This window comes from Pongo abelii, chromosome 20 (genome assembly GCF_028885655.2).
Source record: "Pongo abelii isolate AG06213 chromosome 20, NHGRI_mPonAbe1-v2.0_pri, whole genome shotgun sequence".
NCBI lineage: Eukaryota > Metazoa > Chordata > Mammalia > Primates > Hominidae > Pongo > Pongo abelii.
In genome coordinates this window covers 13,184,096-13,204,155 of record NC_072005.2, presented here as the reverse complement: position 1 = coordinate 13,204,155, position 20,060 = coordinate 13,184,096, and the positions used below count along the sequence as shown (strand labels likewise).

At 55.8% G+C, this 20,060-nt stretch overlaps 2 protein-coding genes and 1 pseudogene across 6 annotated transcripts; 2 read left to right on the top strand and 1 right to left on the bottom strand.

Moving 5' to 3' along the window:
* Window positions 1-1,496: 1,496 nt before the first annotated feature.
* Window positions 1,497-6,131, top strand: LOC129051892 (large ribosomal subunit protein uL11-like; annotated as a pseudogene).
* Window positions 6,132-9,183: 3,052 nt separating this feature from the next.
* Window positions 9,184-12,081, bottom strand: IER2 (immediate early response 2). Its single transcript, XM_054539864.2, has one exon. The coding sequence runs from the start codon at window positions 10,878-10,880 to the stop codon at window positions 10,218-10,220; it is 663 nt and encodes a 220-aa protein (XP_054395839.1). The 5' UTR covers window positions 10,881-12,081; the 3' UTR covers window positions 9,184-10,217.
* Window positions 12,082-13,686: 1,605 nt separating this feature from the next.
* STX10 (syntaxin 10) lies at window positions 13,687-20,060 on the top strand. 5 transcript variants are annotated; one of them, XM_063719996.1, is made up of 8 exons: window positions 13,687-13,923; window positions 14,165-14,334; window positions 14,481-14,575; window positions 14,983-15,045; window positions 18,721-18,828; window positions 19,246-19,352; window positions 19,445-19,539; window positions 19,715-20,060. In XM_063719996.1, the coding sequence occupies exons 1-8, from the start codon at window positions 13,889-13,891 to the stop codon at window positions 19,738-19,740; spliced, it is 699 nt and encodes a 232-aa protein (XP_063576066.1). In that variant the 5' UTR covers window positions 13,687-13,888; the 3' UTR covers window positions 19,741-20,060. The 5 variants fall into 5 exon arrangements, with proteins under 5 accessions (XP_063576066.1, XP_002828802.1, XP_054395838.1 ...); XM_002828756.5 differs by having other exon boundaries at window positions 13,692-13,923; window positions 19,632-20,060; XM_054539863.2 differs by having other exon boundaries at window positions 13,692-13,923; window positions 14,099-14,334.

The window sequence follows — 20,060 nt, the reverse complement described above, 5'->3', positions numbered from 1 at the left end:
GGCCGAGGAGGAAATTAATTGGTGCCAGTCGGGTGGCCAGCCGGCTGGGATGACGGCACCCCCGGGGGCCCGGCCAGCCGCCGAGGTGCGGGAGAGCTGGGGGATGGGGGACAGTGAATGCTGGGATTATGTCTTAACTAAGACTCAACAATGTACTGGGGGAGGGGCCAATTGGGCCAGGAGGCTGGAAGACTGCAGGGGAGGGCAGCAGGGCTGGGGCCCCTGAGCGTTTCTTCTGAGAAAGGGATTCACCAAAGGGCCAGGCGGGGAGCACGATATGGGGAGGCCTCAGCTCCTGAGCTCAGCTCTCTTGGACATGTTTGGGGAGACACAAGCTCCCCTTAACACAGACGTGGGTGGGATGACCCCCTAGGCTGAGCCTCAGGAAACAGGAAAGGTCCTAGTCAGAGCGCTTCTGGACACAGGTGGAGAAGATCTGGGCTTCCCTAGACAAACGTGGGGCTCTGAACTCCTCTGGACACAGGTGGAGAAGATCTGGGCTCCCCTAAACACAGGTGTGTGGATCTGAGCTCCGCTAGACACGGCTATGAGGGTTGTGGGCTCCCCTAGACACTAAAAAACCGGAGAAGGTGTAGGCTTTCCTTGAACACAGCGGGTTCTGAGCTCCCCTGGACAGAGGTGTGAGGTTCAAGGCTCCCTGAATACACGTGGAGGCTTCAGCAACCCCCAACCCAAAGAGTAGTGTGGGCCTCAAACTCGCAAGTCTCATTACTCTTTCATTCTCTCGGCCCTTTTTCCCCGATTGGGAGCCGAACCCCCGAGGGCGGTGCAGAAGCCACGACTTCCCCACGCCTCTGACGCCCCACGGGACCTGGGCGCGGCCCCCGCCTCCGCCTTCCCGCTGGGCCGCAAGCTCTGCCCCCGCCTCCCTGGGGCGGGCAGGGCGGGTCCGGGAAAGGGGCGTGGCCCGGGCAACGGACTACGCGGGGAGTTCTTGGAAGTCGCGGGTTGCAGCGCGCGGGGGCGGAGCCCGGGGAAAAGCCAAAGGCGGGAGTCAATTTGCATGCACCGCCCTTGGGCGTGATAGACACAGGATGGCTCCGCCCTGCGTAGTGACGACTTACCCACCTCCAACGCTCGGCCTCCCGCTCACATTTCCTTGGCAAGATCAAATCCCCACCCTGCCTGGCTAGCAACTGGGCCGCGGCGTGGCCTGCGTCGTCCCTGCCCTCGGGCGGGTGGACTTCGCCCAAGGTCCTGGAACCGGGTAAACCGGTCTGGGTGCTGCTTCTGGATTGGTCCCGACCTGTGGCCCGGCCCTTTCCCAGATCTACAGAGGCTGAACTGGGGCGCCCTTCCCTTGGGTCTTGCACGGCAGGGCAGGGCAGAGTGGGGAGGAGGCTTCAGGATAGAGGACCCGACTAGAGCTGTCCTTTACTTGCTATCTTGCAGAGCGAAACTCTGTGGGCCTGTTTCCTCATATGTACACAGTGGACGTTAAGAGGACACATCTCAAACGAAGGTTGCAAAGCATCATTCATTCACAAAAACCACTTAACCATCTGCTAGACTTGGAAGCCGTAGGCTACAAGAGGAAAGTAACTCAGAAACAACGGTTTAATTCTACAAAGGTAAAATTGCACTTGTGATAAGTATTAACGAAAAGAAAATTTTTTTTTTTTTTGAGACTGATTCTCGCTCTGTCACCCAGGCTGGAGTGCATTGGCGCTATCTCAGCTCACTGCAACCTCAGCCCCCCGGCCCCGGGTTCAAACGATTCTCCCATCTCAGCCTTCTGAGCAGCTGGAACTACAGGTGCGCGCCACCACGCCAGGCTAATTTTTGTATTTTTAGTAGAGATGGGGTTTCACTATGTTGGCCAGGCTGGTCTCAAACTCCTGACCTCAAGTGATCCGCCCGCCTCAGCCTCCAAAAATGCTGGGATTACAGGCATGAACCACCACTCCCAGCCCCGCAAAAATTTATTTTATTATTATTTTTTGAGATGAAGTCTTGCTCTGTCGCCCAGGCTAAAGTGAAGTGGTGTGACCTCAGCTCACTGCAACCTCCGCCTCCTGGGTTCAAGCGATTCTCCTGCCTCAGCCTCTGGAGTAGCTGGGACTACAGGCGCGTGTTACCATGCCTGGCTAATTTTTGTATTTTTAGTAGAGATGGGGTTTCACCTTATTGGCCAAGTTGGTCTTGAACTCCTGACCTCGTGATCCTCCTGCCTCAGTCTCCCAAAGTGTTGGCATTACAGGCGTGAGCCACCATGCCTGGCCAAATGTTTTAAATAAAATAGCTCTTGATCCGAGTGTCAAATATAGGGGTCTTGCTTCCCATCAGAGACTGGTTAAATAAATAAATAAAAAATACCAGCCTGGGCAACATGGAAATTCCATGTCTACAAAAAAATTAAAAAATTGGCCGGGCACGGTGGCTCACGCCTGTAATCCCAGCACTTTGGGAGGCCGAGGTGGGCGGATCTCGAGGTCAGGAGATCGAGACCATCCTGACTAACACGGTGAAATCCCGTCTCTACTAAAAAATAGAAAAGATTAGCTGGGCGTGGTGGAGGGCACCTGTAGTCCCAGCTACTCGGGAGGCTGAGGCAGGAGAATGGCGTGAACCCGGGAGGCGGAGGTTGCAGTGAGCAGAGATTGCGCCACTGCACTCCAGCCTAGGCAACAGAGCGAGACTCTGTCTCAAAAAAAAAAAAATTTAAAAAATTAAAAAATTAGCCAGGCATCGTAGTGTGTGCCTGGGGTCTCAGCTATGCTGGAAGCTGAGATGGGAGGATCCCTTAAGCACTAGACTTTGAGGCTGCAGTGAGCCTTGTATCATGCCACTACACTCCAGCCTGGGCGACAAAGCAAGACCCTGTCTCAAAAATAAATTAATTAAAATAAAATAAAATAGGCCAGGTACGGTGGCTCATGCTTATAATCTCAACACTTTGGGAGGCCGAGGCGGGCGGATCAGGAGATCGAGACCATCCTGGACAACATGGTGAAACCCCGTTTCTACTAAAAATACAAAAGTTAGCTAGGTGTGATGGTGGCAGCCTGTAATCCCAGCTACTCGGGAGGCTGAGGCAGGAGAATCACTTGAACCCGGGAGGTGGAGGTTGCAGTGAGCTGAGATCGAGCCACTGCACTCCAGCCTGGGTGACAGAGAAAGACTCCATCTCAAAAAATAAAAATAAAAAATAAAACGGTCCTTAGGCCAAAAGGGTTAGACAGGGAACACCTCCCTGATGATTTGCCCCTTCAGCTGAGCTGGCTTCACTAGGTGAGCAAGGAAGCTGAAAGATCTTCAGGAGGCCACGGCATATCCAAAGGCCATGTGGCTGAGAAGGCTGTGGAAGTATGAGGAACAAAAAGCAGGTCCATGTGGCCAGAGGGTGATGCACGATTCATCCAGAGATGGGATGGCCCCAGATCAAGCAGGGCCTTGCAGATCATCATAGGAGTTTGTCCCTCTTCCAGAAGCAGCATTTTCCAAATTCTGGGACAGTGTGGCAAAATAATTCAAGGTTATTTATTTATTTTTTATTATTCTTTTTTGAGACAGTCTCACTCTGTTGCCCAGGCTGGAGTGCCGTGGTGTGATCTTGACTCACTGCATCCTCTGCCTCCTGGGCTCAAGCGATTCTCCTGCCTCAGCCTCCCAAGTCGCTGGGACTACAGGCACTCACCACCATGCCCGGCTAATTTTTGGATTTTTATTAGAGGTGGTGTTTCACCATGTTGGCTAGGCTGGTCTCAAACTCCTGACCTCAGGTGATCTGCCCACCTCGGCCTCCCAAAGTGCTGAGATTACAGGCGTGAGCCACCTTGCCCAGCCCAATTCAATGTTATTTAAATAACATGGACTGGATCTCTCCAAATTTCTCCCTTGTCAACTTGCATCCCCCTTCTCAGCCCAAGCATAGTTTTCTTCCCTTGGAAACAATGTGTCGTTAGGGTTGGCTAATCTCTCTTTGAAACTATTAAACCTGTTACTGTTTCAGCAGGATCTTTTGACATTGTTTTTTATTTTCATTGTAACCTTTTAAAAAACTGTTACTTTCTAAATAGGGAGAGTGATTAATAAGTAGGTTAACTCAAAGAAAACTATTACATGAATACAGTTAGCTGGGCATGGTGGCACACGCCCCGCAGTCCCAGCCACTCCAGAGGCTGAGGTGGGAGGACTGCTTGAGCCTAGGCGGTGGAGGCTGCAGTGAGCTATGATGGCTCTACTGTTCTCCAGCCTGGGCAACATAGCAAGACCCTGTCTATAAATGATAAATAATAATAGTACAGTAGTTATGAAAATATCACAAATATCCTGACCCCTCAACCAACTGAGGTTTGAGAAATTCTAAGTCATGTAGAAGCCACTGATTTAATGAGATGATAAATATTAAGCATGTAACACCTGTTTACCCAAAACAACCTCATTCACTCATTCAGGCCCAGGCTGGACATCGGTAGAATTAACAGAATTAACTTCTGAGTTAGGGCACAGATCCTAAGTAAAAAATAAATACGTCCAGGTGCAGTGGCTCACGGCTGTAATCCCAGCACTTTGGGAGGCTGAGGCAGGCAGATCACCTGAGCTCAGGAGTTCCAGACCAGCCCGGGCAACATGGTGAAACCCTGTGTCTGCAAAAAATATAAAAATTAGCCAGGCGCAGTGGTGTGCACCTGCAGTCCCAGCTACTCAGGAGGCTGAGGTGGGAGAATCTCGTGAACCTGTTAGGAAGATATTGCAGTGAGCCAAGATGGTGCCACTGCACTCCAGCCTATGCAATAGAGCAAGACCCTGTTAGAAAAGAAAGAGCCAGGCGCGGTGGCTCACGCCTGTAATCCCAACACTTTGGGAGGCTGAGGCGGGCGGATCACGAGGTCGAGATGGACACCATCTTGGCCAACATGGTAAAACCCCGTCTCTATTAAAATACAAAAAATTTCGGCCAGATGCAGTGGCTCATGCCTGTAATCCTACCACTTTGGGAGGCGGAGGTGGGTGGATCACCTGAGGTCAGGAGTTTGAAACTAGCCTGGCCAACATGGTGAAACCTCGTCTCTACTAAAAATACAAAAATTAGCCAGGCATGGTGGCAGGTGCCTGTAATCCCAGCTACTCAGGAAGCTGAGGCAGGAGAATTGCTTGAACCCAGGAGGTGGAGGTTGCAGTGAGCCAAGATTGCGCCACTGCACTCCAGCCTGGGTGACAGAGCGAGACTTTGTGTCAAAAAGAAAAAAAAATTAGCTGGGCTTTCGGCTTTCGGCTTGGAGGAGCCCAAGGTGCAACTTTCTTCGGTCGTCCAGAATCCAGGTTTTTCCGACACCAATCGCCTCCACCATGCTGCCAAAGTTCAACCCCAACGAGTTCAAATTTGTATACCTGAGGTGCACCCGGGCTGAAGGGGGTGCCACTTCTGCGCTAGCCCCCAAGATCGGCCCCCCAGGTCTGTCTCCAAAAAAGCTTAGTAATGACCTTGCCAAGGCAACAGGTGACTGGAAGGGCCTGAGGATTACAGTGAAACTGACCATTCGGAACAGACAGGCCCAGATTGAGGTGGTGCCTTCTGCCTCTGCCCTGATCATCAAAGCCCTCAAGGAACCACCAAGAGAAAGAAACAGAAAAACATTAGACACAATGGGAATATCACTTTTGATGAGATAGTCAACATTACTTGACAGATGTGGCACCGATCTTTAGCCAGAGAACTCTCTGGAACCATCAAACAGATCCTAGGGACTGCCCAGTCTGTGGGCTGTAATGTTGATGGCCGCCACCCTCGTGACATCATAGATGACGTCAACAGTGGTGCTGGCTGGGCACGGTGGCTCACGCCTGTAATCCCAGCCCTTTGGGAGGCCGAGGCGGGCGGATCACAAGGTCAGGAGATCGAGACCATCCTGGCTAACAAGGTGAAACCCCGTCTCTACTAAAAATACAATACAAAAAAATTAGCCGGGCGTGGTGGCAGGCGCCGGTAGTCCTAGCTACTCGGGAGGCTGAGGCAGGAGAATGGCGTGAACCCGGGAGGTGGAACTTGCAGCGAGCCAAGATCGTGCCACTGAACTCCAGCCTGGGCGACAGAGCAAGACTCCGACTCAAAAAAAAAAAAACCCCAAAAAACCCACAGTGGTGCTGTGAAATGCCAAGCACAAAGAAAAATATTTCAATAAAGGGTCATTTGACAACCGGTGGAAAAAAAAAAAAATTAGCCAGGCGTCGTGGTGTGAGCCTGTAGTCCCAGCTACTTGGGAGGCTGAGGCGGGGGAACTGCTTGAATCTGGGAGGCCGGGGTTGCAGTGAGCTGAGATTGCGCCACTGTACTCCAGCCTGACAACAGAGCGAGACTCTGTCAAAAACAAAAAAGAAAGAGAAGGAAGAAAAGAGAGAGAAGAAGAAAAAAAAGAAAAATTAGCTGGATGTGGTAGCGTAGTCCCAGCTAGTCCGGAGGCTGAGGTGGGAGGATTGCTTGAGCCCAGGAGCTCAAGGCTGCAGTGAACTGTGATCAAGCCACTGCACTCCAGCCTGGGTGACAGAGAGAGAGAGAGACTCTAGTCAAAAGAAAGAAAGGAAAGGAAGAAAGAAAGGAAGGGAGGGAGGGAAAGAAAAGAAAGAAAAGGGAGAGAGAGAGAGAGAAAGAAAGAGAAAGGAAAGAAAAAGGAAGAAAGAAGGAAAGAGAAAGAAAGAAAGAAAAGAAATTAGCTGTGCATGGTGCCTGAACCTGTGGTCCAACCTGCTTGGGAGGCTGAGGTGGGAGGATTGCTTGAGCCTGGGAGTTCGAGGCTACATGGCTACATTGGGCCATGATTGCACTGAAAACTCTTGGCCTCAAGTGATCCTCCCACCTCAGCCTCCTAAATTTTTGGGGTTACAGGCATGAACCACGGCACCCAGCACATTTAGCATTTTCTATGTGCCAGGCACTCTACTAGGTCTGTTATAAGGATTACACGCGTAATCTCAATCCTTACAACAAACCTAAAAGGCAGGGACTATTATTGTCCCCAATATACAGTTGGGGAAACAGGCCCAGAGAGGTCAAGTGACTTGCTCAAGGATGCATAGCAAGAAAAAGAAAGTAGACCTGGTTGTCTCCCTCCCTCCAGTATATCTTCTTTCTTTCTTCTTCTTCTTTCTTCTTCTTTTTTTTTTTTTGAGACAGATTCTTTTCTGTAGCCCAGGCTGGAGTGCAGTGACACCATCTCGGCTCACTGCAACCTCTTCCTCCCGGGTTCAAGCGATTCTCTTGCCTCAGCCTCCGGATAGCTGGGATTACAGGCGCCTGCCACCTTGCCCGGCTAATCTTTGTATTTTTGGTAGAAATGGGGTTTCACCATGTTGACCAGGCTTGTCTCGAACTCCTGACCTCAGGTGATCGGCCCACCTCAGCCTTCCAAAGTGCTGGGATTACAGGCGTGAGCCACCGTGCTGGGCCCGGAATATGTGCTTCTTACCTGACTTCTGCAGCTGGCCTTTGTCACTCAGCATCATGTTTCTGGTTCTGAATTATCTGTGTGGCCTGTGTGTGTAGTTCTGTCTGGCTCGGGCCTTTTATCCTCTGGGGAGGACCCATCTGGGAGGATGGTCATGTAGGCTGTGCTGTTTGCAGTTTGTGCCAATTTAGTACAAGCCAGCAGCAAACACCTTTCTGGAGTCTCCTGCAGCAGGCTTGGGGTTCCCTGCTGGAACCTGCTGGTCACAAGATGGGTGACCTTTTTAGTTTTCACAGCCAGTGTCCAATCAATTAGTCCAGGCCTCACCAATGTTATTTGCTGTGACAAGGTTCAATGCTGCCTTTTCTGATGGGTCCAATGGGGTCTTGGGGATGGGTGTGTCTTAAGGGGATGTGTCTGTAATGTTTGTTCCAGCCCCATCTTCCCTCCCATCACTTTCAGTCCCCAGCCCCACGGTGGCCGAGCACCGGAAACCCCCAAGAGGCCCGGGCAGGGGCGGGGGTCGGCCAAGCCGCTTCCCGCGGAAGGAAGGGCCCGGCGGTTCCTGCGACAGGATGCGCGGTAAGGCCCCCTCCCCAGGGGCCCGGGACTTCCCTGAGCCTTGCCACGCTCGCGGGGGAGGAACTCCGACGCCGGTACATTGAGCTACCGCCTGCGGTGTGGGGCTCCAGTACCCCCACATCCCCTGGGGGAGTTGGGTGGGTCAAGACTCGGAGTAGGTGGCGCCTTTTAAAAGTCCCCCCACGTGTTCCCAGGAAGGAATCAGGCAGCCGTGGGGGCGAGCTTGGCTGGGGGAGAGCGGTGAGAAGCTCTCCTTCACAATTCACACAGGAGGGGAAAGGGGGTGTGGGTTGGGCAGGAGGGGAGCCAAAGCTCCCAGATTCCACCAGCAGACGTTGAGGCCGGCTTGCCCCTCCTTCTACACTCCAGCCACCGGGTCAGTTCCCCTGGGGTCATGGGAAGCCTGCGGCGGCAGAGCCAGCCGTCGGGGGAGGGGGCGGGGCGAGAGCTTTCCTGGCGCCCCCCGCCGCCACCACTCCCCGCACCTGCGACTCCTTTGTCTTCCCGACAGGCCCCCTCCCTTCGCCCTGGGGCAACGCCCACAACCCCACTCCTAAACCTACGTTGGGTATATTGAAAGGGCTTTCTCCTTTCAGGGTGGTTATTCTAGAGCTGGGGAGTGACCCAAGAAAGTAACTAGGGCTCTAATGGGCATTTTTAAAAACCTACTGCCGGGTGGAGAAGCTGCTTAGAGGCCCAGTTCACAGATGAGGAAACTGAGGCAGCACGTCCCTGCCTGAGACACACAGCGATTCCTCGAGGAAGATACGGGAATTGGGGAATAAAGAGCCCTTCAAAGCTCACCCGCTCAGCTCCACCTGAGACTGTAGGGCCCCGGCCGCAGCTGATTCAGTTTGGTCTAGGGGGTGGGGGCGAGATCTACCACCTTCCAAGGCTTCAAAGTGCGTGCGATCGATCCCCAGCTCCGCTTGGGGCAGTGTATTTAGCACTATTGTCTCAACTCAGAAAGCCCCGACCTCCCTGTCCCGGGGTTGTAGGACAATTTCGAGGGAACCCCCAAACCTGGGGGGGGCGGGTCTCCACCAGTTAGGGAATGCTCCGGCAAGGAAACCGGGGCCCAGCCCTCTCTCGCCCACGTGGTAACCGGTCAGACCGGTTCTTGGGGCCCCAGCGAGCCGCTGACCCTTTAACCCCGCCCCTCCCCCACCAGAGCAGAAAACCAGACAGTACCGGCTTTTTTACTCAAATAGTTTTTATTTTCCTATCTGATATTTCTAACAAAACGCCAGGTAGACGGAGTTAAAAAGAATCCACCGCACGAAAGGTAAACAAAACAGACCCTCAGAAACTCCCTGGCAAGGATGTTCCCCTCCCCAGATTGGCCCAGTTTCACCAGCAACTGGTCTCAGCTCAGCCTTATGCCTTTCCACTGACACCCCCCACACCCCTCCACATTCTCGTGATGAAGACCAGGAACTTCTCGGCTGATTGTGTCCACGTGTCTGAGGGAGGGGCACGCTGGAACCTGGGAACCTACTGGGCATCTCTAATGCAGATGAGAAAAACTTGAATGTGAAACCAGATCAGCCCCCGCTCCCACCCGAAGGTGCAGAGGCGCGGGACATTAACCAGCAGCACGCGGGGGTGAAGTGACTCAGACCACTTTCCTCCCCACTTCCCAGAGCGGGTGCACGCCCCAGACCCTCCTCCCAGGCCCCACACCCACGCAAGGCGACAGGAAGCTCCCCACGCCTGCCCCATGACGCAACGATGACCGCTTATACAAGTATGTCAGCAGAGGGGGAAGGGGAGTGCCTGGAATTCTCCGAGGTTGGAAACGCAAAACCAACTCTTGAAAAACCTTGAAAGGGCCAGCACAGCCCACAGTACAAAATGAAGTCCGACCCTGAGATCTTTAAAACAAAACAAAACAAAAAAACCCCAAGCCTCCCTTCTCCCAGTCCAGAAGGAGAGCGAAAGGTTCACGTCCCAGTCCACTAAGACAGCACCTGTGGGCGCAGATCTCTGCGGAAGGCGCCCGCGCCCCCGGCTTAGACTCCTCGGTGCCGTCGCTGCACACTGAAGGCGATGGCTCCCCGGGGACAGAGTCCCTCTCTGGGCTTCTCAGCAGCCCGGGCGGCGGCTTCTCTCCACGGTTTTCGCGGGCGCTTCCCCCGGGATGGAGGGGGGTGGCCTCGCCTCGGGTCTGCGCCCTCGGGCCGACGGTTCGACGCGCGCTCTGGCCTCCGGCAGCGCCGTTCGGGGTCCTCAGAAGGCCACCACGGCCCGCACGAGCACGTTGAGCATGCTGTCCGCCGGGCGGCAAGCGGGCTTTGCCTCGCACGCTGGCGGCGCCGTCGGAGGGGCCGCGGGGCTGCAGTTCAGGAGGCCGGAGAAGCGCCTCTGCAGGACGCGGGCCAGGTTGGGAAAGGCGCCCTCCGCTTGCGCCGGAGGGGGCTGCAGGCGATCGGCGACTTCAGATGACGCCCCCTCCTCTTCTTCCTTTTCTTCCAGACGGGCTTTCTTGCTCGGGACCAGTCCAGTGTCCCCGCCGTCGCTCAGGCTGCTGCTGCGTCGTTTGCGGCTGACTTTGGCGGGGCGCGGGGCACAGCAGGCGGAGGTCTCCTCGGCTGTCGGCGCCTGCGTGTCCATTGGCTCCGGAGACGGGTGCTCACCGTCGGGGGTCTCGGCCGTGGACTCGGCTTCTCGGGGTGGGTGCAGGCGAGGGTCAGAGGGGAGGGCGGCCAGCAAGGACACCTCGGGCTCGAGGGCCTCCACCTTGGCCGAGAGGTAGAGCTCCCGGGCGCTGCGCATGACCAGCGACAGCTGCAGACTCCGGTGCAGCCGCAGGCCACCGCGCTGCATGCGGGAGTGATACATCTTCCACACCGACAGGGTCATGATGCGCTGTGCCTCCTTCTGCACTTCCATGGCGACTCGACGGCGACAGCGGCGGGGGCTCCCGGGACGGACAGAACAGGCAGCAGGTGCACTCCGGCCAACAGGCTCGCTCACGCCTTTCTACACGAACCAACCCACGCAGTGACACTGCTAGGACGCTCTGCCCAGGCGCCCGCCACCCAGGCCCTTTTATACCCCCAATGACGTCACTGAGACGCCCCGCCCAACCGAAGGACGCATCCGGGCTTTCCAAATCGTCGCGGCCAAACACTCCTTAAAGCGACAGAATGCGATTTACCCAGCAGAGAAAGGGGACGGGAACCCTGGCGAGGAGGAGCGTCCCCCGACTCCACGCTGAGCTTTCTGGGTGGGCTCCTTTCTCTGAGCCCCGCCGATGCATCAGCGCCTTGGCCCAAGGGAGGGGGGCCGGGGGTGGAGCTCACGGCCTACCCACATGCTCACGTCTGGAGGCCCCAGTGGGTAGTGGGCAGCAAGTTTCTCTTCACACAAGGGAAGACCCGGGTTCCAGCCTGAACATCCCCTGTGGCCACTGTTCTTAGCATTTACCAGGTGTGTCTAATGAGCGTCTTCTGCACCGATAATCATGCTAACAACGCTTACAACGTGCCAGGCTAGGTTAAGAGCTCCCCTTTATCAATAATTCACCGATCCCCAGCCTCCACTCCTCGGAGGATACTGTTCTATCTGCTTCCTTCAAGTGGGGAAACCAAGTCAGAGTCACTGGGCCAATATTTACTAAACAAACAATATTTGCTACTGCTGTGAAAGCGGGCCACTGGGGCCTCAGCTCCTCGGTCTCTAGGGTACGCCAGCCCTTGCTTGTAGGCGGTGACCCTCTACAGGTTCCCGTGATTCGTACCAAGCCATTCTCCCGCAGTTTCCCGCTAAAGGAGCTCCACGGGTGGGTTCAGAGCTCGCACGGCTGCTAACCCGGCGCGCACGACAGTCCCCGTGAACACGTGGCTGCCGCCCCCCAAACAAGGGGGCCGAGTTCCGCCTCCGCGCTCGGGGAGGCGGGGTTCTGTTGGGAGCTGGAAACCCAGCAATGCAGAGACAGAGCAGATAGAAAACCTCCGCCCTACCCTCCGCTACGCGCCGTCTCTCCAAGAAATCCTAATTCCAATTCCTCCAAAAATAGAATGCAGAATTGTTCGAATGGCTCCATTCATTTCTGGTGCGGGCCCTTTAAGGGGTGGTGCACCTCCCCTTTCCGCCCGCACTGGCTCGCGGCGCCTTCCCGCCACCAGCGCCCGCTGACTTCCACAACTAAATTTGGACGGAGTGACGTAGGGCAGTCGCGCGGGCCGCTTCCGGTTGCCCATATTAGGGCAGGGCCCGTGATCGCCTCAGCGGGCAGCGGCGGGGCTTCCGGAGGTGGGGCGCGGAGGGGCGGGGCTTTGTGCTCCGGCCACGCCCCTCCCCATCCCCGGCCTGGGCAGCCGGAGCAGGCTGGAGCCCCGGCCTTCCTGACTCGCATTCCAGCCGGGTGGGTGAAGAGGAGAGTTTCACTTCCTTCCCTCCAGAGGCCAGGAAGGCGTGACGCCAGGAAAGCACCCCGCAGCGGGTAGGGGCGACCTGAGGGCTCCCAGGGACGCCATCTCCCAGAGACACTACAGAACGACCCTGCATACACAAGAGATGACCCGCTGAGGCCCCTTTCATCTCGTCTCTCCCCTTCCCAACTATTTCCCCCATACAAGGCCCCCTCCCAGGTTATTCCTGACCCCTGGCCCACACTGATCTTCTCAGGCCTTGGGGCACCCTCCCGTCCCGCCCTTCCCCCGCACGCTGGGAACTCAAAAATTATTCCCCCCTAAAAGACCTTTCCCAAACTCGTCTCCATTCAACGATGGTGCCAGACTGCGACGACCTGCCGAAGAAGCCCCCGTCCCCACCCCGCTAACCTTACCACGGAGACACCACAATGACTTCCCCAGCCCAGGGGCTATCTCTGAGACCCCACGCAGCAACTCTGATGCGCAAGGGGGCGACCCTCCGAGGACTCCCTCAGATAACCCGACCACTCTCCAGGGGAGACCAGGCCCTCTACCACTCAAAAAAAGTGCTTTCCCGAGGCTCCCCAACACACAGAGCGCCACTGTCACACATTGGGACGACCCTGAGTCCCTCCGCTGATATTCCTGGTCCCTACCCAGACGGAGACCCCACACACAGAGGGCCCCCCTGGAGACCATCCTCAAAGCCACCACACCTCAAGCTACCCCCAGGCTCGTACCCAGAAAGACTCCGCGCTTCTGAAGAAACCCACCTCCACGCACGCTCTCAAAGGTGACCTCCCCCCGCCCCTGGCATATCTGGGACCCCCACTCACGACCACCTCGCCCCAAGGCGACCTCGAGGTGCCCCCAACTCCCCCACTTCTCAGGAAAGAGAGATTGGGAGAATGCGGCAGAACTCCCCGGAGGAGCAGGCCCGCTCCTCACCGCGCCCCCGCAGGGAGAAGGGAGGACCACCTCTCCCCCAGACCCTAGCCAAACCTGACACTCGGGACCCTGGGATGGGACGATCTCCCAGGTGCCAGCTCAGGGAGTCCATGAAAAGGTTCAACGAATCGAATGAGCCCCTTCCCCAGCCATAATACCTAGCCGCCAGAGATGAGGGAGGCTATCATTATTTACATTGCCCGTGCCTGGAAGGGAAACTGAAGTTGCGCAGGAACAATCCGAGGAACTGGGTCTGGAACCGAGATTCCGAACTCGGACCCGAACAGGCCCAGACAGAACTCCGACACCGCCCCCTACGGTGCGGCACAAGAGGGCGAAGGGACGGGGGCATGTGCACCGGAAGCTGCCTCTGCCCACAACCAAGATGGCTGCGGAGAGGGCGGAAGTGTCCGCACGTCGGGCCTCCGAGGCTTCTCTTTCTCCCCTGGCGGTCCCGCTCTCGATGGTGGCGTGACCGGGGGGCGGTGGCGGCGCGTTCTCCTCGGTTGGGAGGGAACGAGCCCGCGAACCCAGGCCGGGAGGGGGGTTCGGCCTGGGGGGGAAGGGACTGACATGTCTCTCGAAGACCCCTTTTTTGTAGTCCGAGGGTGAGTGACAACGACGGGGGAGGGCGGAGGGTGCTCTGTACCCAAGGCAGCCAGTGCCCGGGTGCCGGCCCCAGCGTGCCCGGCGGGCTGGGCAAGGCCGTCGGGGTGCAGAGTGGGAGGCGCACGCAGGGGTATATAGGGGTCTCCGGAATCCCCCATGCGTTTGGGTTTGCAGTCGGGGGCAGAGGCAGGCGGGAGGACCGCCTGCCCCCAGCCGCGCCCGCCGTGCCCCTGCCCGCAGCGAGGTGCAGAAGGCGGTGAACACGGCCCGCGGGCTGTACCAGCGCTGGTGCGAGCTCCTGCAGGAAAGCGCGGCGGTCGGACGCGAGGAGCTGGACTGGACGACCAATGAGCTGCGGAATGGCCTGCGCAGCATCGAGTGGGACCTCGAGGATCTGGAAGAGACCATCGATATCCTGGGGCTTTGTGGCAGGGGGTGGCATGAGAGAGCCCATTGCGGTGGCAGGGGGCCTGGGAGCCCGCCCTCGGGGAGGGCTGGACCCCTAGGGACGGAGATGGTATCTGGCTCCGGCCTTGACCCTTGACTCTCAGCCCACGTATAGTGGAAGCCAACCCAGGCAAGTTCAAGCTCCCGGCCGGGGACCTGCAGGAGAGAAAGGTGTTCGTGGAGCGGATGCGAGAGGCAGTCCAGGTCAGGAAAAGTCCTGCAGGCGGGGAGTGGGGGAAGGTTTGAGTGTGTTTCTTTTTTCTTTTTTTCTTTTTCTTTTTTTTTTTTTTGAGACAGAGCCTCGCTCTGTCGCCCAGGCTGGAGTACAGTGTTGCAATCTCGGCTCACTGCAACCTCCGCCTCCCGGGCTCAAGCGATTCTCGTGTCTCAGTCTCCTGAGTAGCTGGGACTACAGGTGCTTTGCCACCATACCCGGCTAAGTCTTGTGTTTTTAGTAGAGACGGGGTTTCACCATGTTGGGCAGGCTGGTCTCGAACTCCTGACCTCAGGTGATCCACCCGACTCGGCCTCTCAAAGTGCTAGGATTACAGGCGTGAGCCACCGCACCCAGCCTGAGTGTCTTTCCTCCCTAATGCTGTCCTCACCTCCAGGAAATGAAGGACCATATGGTCAGCCCAACAGCGGTAGCATTTTTGGAGAGGAATAACAGAGAGGTAAGCCTTCCTGACCCACCCTGCCCACCTGAGCGCCTGGGGGTAACCAAGCCAGATCCCTCTGTGTGTGTTCACCTGTCCCTTTTGCGACAGTGCCCGTCCTCTCTTGTGTGCAGTTGTCTTCTTGCTGTCTACCCGCTTGCACTTTCTCAGTGTGTGCACCTGAACCTCTCTGTGTGTATATGTCCGTGGGTTCCTCTCTACTGTCTCCTCTGGGTCTATACTGGTTTCCTGTTGCAGGAGAGGGCTGGGGGCCTGTGTACCTATCTCCTTTCTGCTTCCATGCCATTTGTCCTGTGTGCACCTGTTTCCAGGACGCATGCTTGCCTTTTACTCTTTTTTTTTTTTTTTTTTTTTGAGACAGAGTCTTGCTCTGTTGCCCAGGCTGGAGTGCAGTGGCACGATCTCAGCTCACTGCAACCTCCGCCTCCTGGGTTCAAGCGATTCTCCTGCCTCAGCCTCCCAAGTAGCCGGGATTACAGGTGCCCATCACCATACCTGGATAATTTTTGTATTTTTTTTTTTTTTTTTGAGATGGAGTTTCACTCTTGTTGCCCAGGCTGGAGTGCAATGGTGCAATCTCGGCTCACCGCAACCTCCGCCTCCTGGGTTCAAGCAATTCTCCTGCCTCAGCCCCCCGAGCAGCTGGGATTATAGGCATGCACCACCATGCCTGGCTAATTTTGTGTTTTTAGTAGAGACGGGGTTTCTCCACATTGGTCAGGCTGATCTTGAACTCCCAACCTCAGGTGATCCACCTGCCTCAGCCTCCCAAAGTGCTGGGATTACAGGCGTGAGCCACTGCGCCTGGCTTAATTTTTGTATTTTTAGTAGGGTTTTGTCATGTTGGTCAGCCTGGTCTCGAACTCCTCACATCAACTGATCTGCCCGCCTCAGCCTTCCAAAGTGCTGGGGTTACAGGCGTGAGCCATCGCGCATAACTTCCTTTTTTTTTTTTTTTGAGATGCAGTCTCGCTCTGTTGCCAGGCTGGAGTGTAGTGGCGCGATCTCGATCTCGGCTCACGCAACCTCCACCTCCTGGGCTCAAGCGATTCTCCAGCCTCAGCCTCCTGAGTAGCTGTAATACAGGCACATGCCACCATGCCCGGCTAATTTTTTTTTTTTTTTTTTTGAGACGGAGTCTTGCTCTGTCACCCAGGCTGGAGTGCAGTGACGTGATCTCGGCTCACTGCAACCTCCACCTCCCGGGTTCAAGCAATTCTCTGTCTCAGCCTCCCGAGTAGCTGGGATTACAGGCACCCACCACCATGCATGGCTAAATTTTGTATTTCTAGTAGAGACGGGGCTTCAACATCTTGGCCAGGCTGGTCTTGAACTCGACCTCATGATCCATCTGCCTCGGCCTCCCAAAGTGCTGGGATTACAGGTGTGAGCCACCACGCCCGGCCAATTTTTGTATTTTTAGTAGAGACGGAGTTTCATCATGTTGGCCAGGATGGTCTCGATCTCCTGACCTTGTGATCCACCAGCTTCAGCCTCCCAAAATGCTGAGATTACAGGCGTGAGCCACCGAGCCCGGCCAGCTTCCTTTTTTTTTTTTTTTGAGACGGAGTCTTGCCCTGTTGCCCAGGCTGGAGTGCAATCTTGACTCACTGCAACCTCCACCTTCCGGGTTCAAGCAATTCTCCTGCCTCAGCCTCCTGGGTAGCTGGGACAACAGGAGTGTGCCACCATGCCCGGCTAATTTTTGTGTTTTTAGTAGAGACGGGGTTTCCCCATGTTGGCCAGGCTGGTCTCGAACTCCTGACCTCAGGTGATCCGCCCCCGCCCTTTCATCTGTGCATGCACCTAACCTATTTGGGTGTGTGCACTGGGCCTCTGAGTATATCTGCATTTTCCCACCTCATATCCTCATATCTGCTAGTTTCCTCTGTTATGTGCCTGCCGTGTGTGTGTGTGTGTGTGTGTGTGTGTGTGTGTGTGTGTGTGTGTGTGTGTGTGTGTGTGTGTGTGTGTGTGTGTGTGCGTATGTGTTTCTGTGTTTCTCTCAACCACCTCTGTCAGTCCACTTTTTCTCTTGGTGTTCTCTGTTGATATTTTTCATATGTTGAGAACCACCAGCCTTTCTCTCTCCCTCATAAGCATACGTGGGGTCCAGGAGGGTGGGGGACTGAGGCTCCTCCCAGTTTGTCATCCCATGGCAGTGCCCACGTGCCTTCCAGATGTGCTACCTTGGGGGAATTCAAGTCCAAACTCTAAAATACATCTCTTGGAGCCGGGCACGGTGGCTCACACCTAAAATCTCAGCACGTTGGGAGGCCCAGGCAAGTGGATCACCTGAGGTCAGGAGTTCGAGACCAGCCTGGCCAACATGATGAAACCCTGTCTCTACAAAAAATACAAAAATTAGCCAGGCGTGGTGGTGAGCACCTGTAATCTCAGATACTTGGGAAGCTGAGGCAGGAGAATTGCTTGAACCCAGGAGGTGGAGATTGCAGTGAGGCGAGATCACACCACTCCAGCCTAGGTGACAGAGAAAGACTCTGTCTCAGACAAACAAACAAACAAACATCTGTTGGGCCAGGCGCGGTAGCTCACGCCTGTAATCCCAGCACTTTGGGAGGCCGAGGCAGGTGGATCACTTGAGGTCAGGAGTTCGAGACCAGCCTGGCCAACATGGGGAAACCCTATCTCTACTAAAAATACAAAAATTAGCCGGATGTGGTGGCGGGTGCCTGTAATCCCAGCTAAAATCCCCCCAAAAATAAACAAATAGTAAAATGTGACATTTACTAGCATTACTGTGTGTTGGGCACTGCTCTAAGTGTCCCCCACGAATTAATTCTTTAAATCCTCATTTCAACCCAGGAAACACGGATTCTAGCTCTTCCCATTTTATTTATTTTTTTCGAGGCAAGGTCACTCTGACACCCAGCCTGGAAATGCATTGGTGCAATCTCAGCTCACTGCAACCACCGCCCCCCAGGTTCAAGCGATTCTGCTGCCTTAGCCTCACAAGTAGCTGGGATTACAGGCGTGCACTGCCACACCCGGTAATTTTTTTTTTTTTTTTTTTTTTTTTTTTTGAGAGAAGGTCTTAATCTGTCACCCAGGCTGGAGTGCAGTGGTGTGATCTCGGCTCACTGCAACCTCAGCCTCCCAGGTTCAACCGATTCTCCTGCCTCAGCCTCCCGAGTAGCTGGGATTACAGGCACCCGCCACCAAGCCTGGCTAATTTTTGTATTTTTAGTAGAGACGGGGTTTCACCATGTTGGCCAGGCTGCTCTCAAACTCTTGACCTCCTGATCCATCTACCTCGTCCTCCCAAAGTGCTGGGATTACAGGCGTGAGCCACTGCGCCTGGCCCAATTTTTGTATTTTTAGTAGAGACGGGGTTTCACCATGTTGGCCAGGCTGGTCTTGAGCTCCTGACCTCAAGTTATCTGCCCACCTCCACCTCCCAGAGTGCTGGGATTACAAGCATGAGCTACCATGTCCCATCCTGCTCTCTGCATTTTATAGATGAGGAAACTGAGGCACAAGGAAGACAAATGATGGGGTCTCTGGGTCACCTTGCTAGTAAGTGGTGAGTGGGGAATGCAGGCTGTCCTGCCCCAGAGTCTGCCTCCCTGACTCACCACCGTGGGGATTTGCCCCACATGCCCTGCTGTGAGTTGGGGTCTCTCCCTGAGCCTATGTTGTGTGCCCCTGCAGATACTGGCAGGCAAGCCAGCTGCCCGGAAGTCACCCAGCGACCTGCTGGATGCCAGTGCAGTCTCGGCCACATCTCGCTACATCGAGGAGCAGCAGGCCACACAGCAGGTTTTGGGGCCGGCGGGGTGGATCCTGGGAGGGGAGAGCCTTGCAGACTGATCTGAGGTCTGAGGTCCCTTTTTGTTGTTGTTGTTGTTGATATGGAGTCTCGCTTTGTCGCCCAGGCTGGAGTGCAGTGGCACGATCTCAGCTCACTGCAACCTCCGCCTCCCAGGTTCAAGTGATTCTCCTGCCTCAGCCTCCCTAGTAGCTGGGATTACAGGCGCCCACCGCAATGCCTGGCCAATTTTTATATTTTTAGTAGAGACGGGGTTTCACCATGTTGGCCAGGCTGGTCTCGAACTCCTGGCCTCAAGTGATCTGCCTGTCTCGGCCTCCCAAAGTGCTGGGATTACAGTCATAAGCCACAGCGCCTGGCCTTCTGGGGTCCTTTTCAACAGCACCTCCCACCCCTTCGCTCTGCAGCTGATCATGGATGAACAGGATCAACAGCTGGAGATGGTATCTGGGAGCATCCAGGTTCTGAAGCACATGTCCGGCCGCGTTGGGGAAGAGCTGGACGAGCAGGGCATGTGAGGCCAGGACCCTGGGGGTGGGCCAGGGGCTCTCGGCCGCCCTGGTGTGTCTGGGCCATCTGGGGCTGATGCCATCCTGTTCTTGGCAGCATGCTGGATGCCTTCGCCCAAGAGATGGACCACACCCAGTCCCGCATGGACGGGGTCCTCAGGAAGTTGGCCAAAGTATCCCACATGACGAGTGGTGAGTCCCCTCGGGGGAGGGGTCAGTCCTGGTGGGGGCAGGTTGTAGGTGGTACCCTCTCCTCCTGTGACCCCTGACCTTCTCGTTCCCAGACCGCCGACAGTGGTGTACCATCGCCGTGCTAGTGGGGGTGCTTCTCCTCGTTCTCATCTTACTTTTCTCTCTCTGACCCCAGCCCTCCCTGGCAGGCTGGTCCCTTAAGCCTGGGGAGCCACCAAGCACTTTGGAGCTGGCCTCGCCCCCTAGGAAGAGAGGGTCCCTCCTGGGTAGCTGGAGAGTAGAGGGTCCCGCCTGGGGAGCTGTCCCCATGGCTCTCCCCCAGAGCCAGTGGGACCCTTCAGGACCCTGGGCTATAACCACCACCACTGGTCCTGTCTCAAGTGCACTTAGGGGGTGGTGGAGGCAGGGACACCTGAGACACACCCGTCTCCACTTCCAGTTCCGGGACCCCAAAGCCATTTGCCCCTGTGCCTTATACACGTGCCAACCTGGAAATAAAATGTCTTCCTTTTTCATACGTA

Coding starts and splice junctions, on each gene's coding strand:
- STX10 (XM_054539861.2), top strand. CDS start 13,889: ATGTCTCTCGAAGACCCCTTTTTTGTAGTCCGAGG. Junction 13,924..14,098: donor CCCTTTTTTGTAGTCCGAGG/GTGAGTGACAAC, acceptor TTGGGTTTGCAG/TCGGGGGCAGAGGCAGGCGG. Junction 14,576..14,982: donor GGATGCGAGAGGCAGTCCAG/GTCAGGAAAAGT, acceptor CCTCACCTCCAG/GAAATGAAGGACCATATGGT.
- IER2 (XM_054539864.2), bottom strand. CDS start 10,880: ATGGAAGTGCAGAAGGAGGCACAGCGCATCATGACCCTGTCGGTGTGG.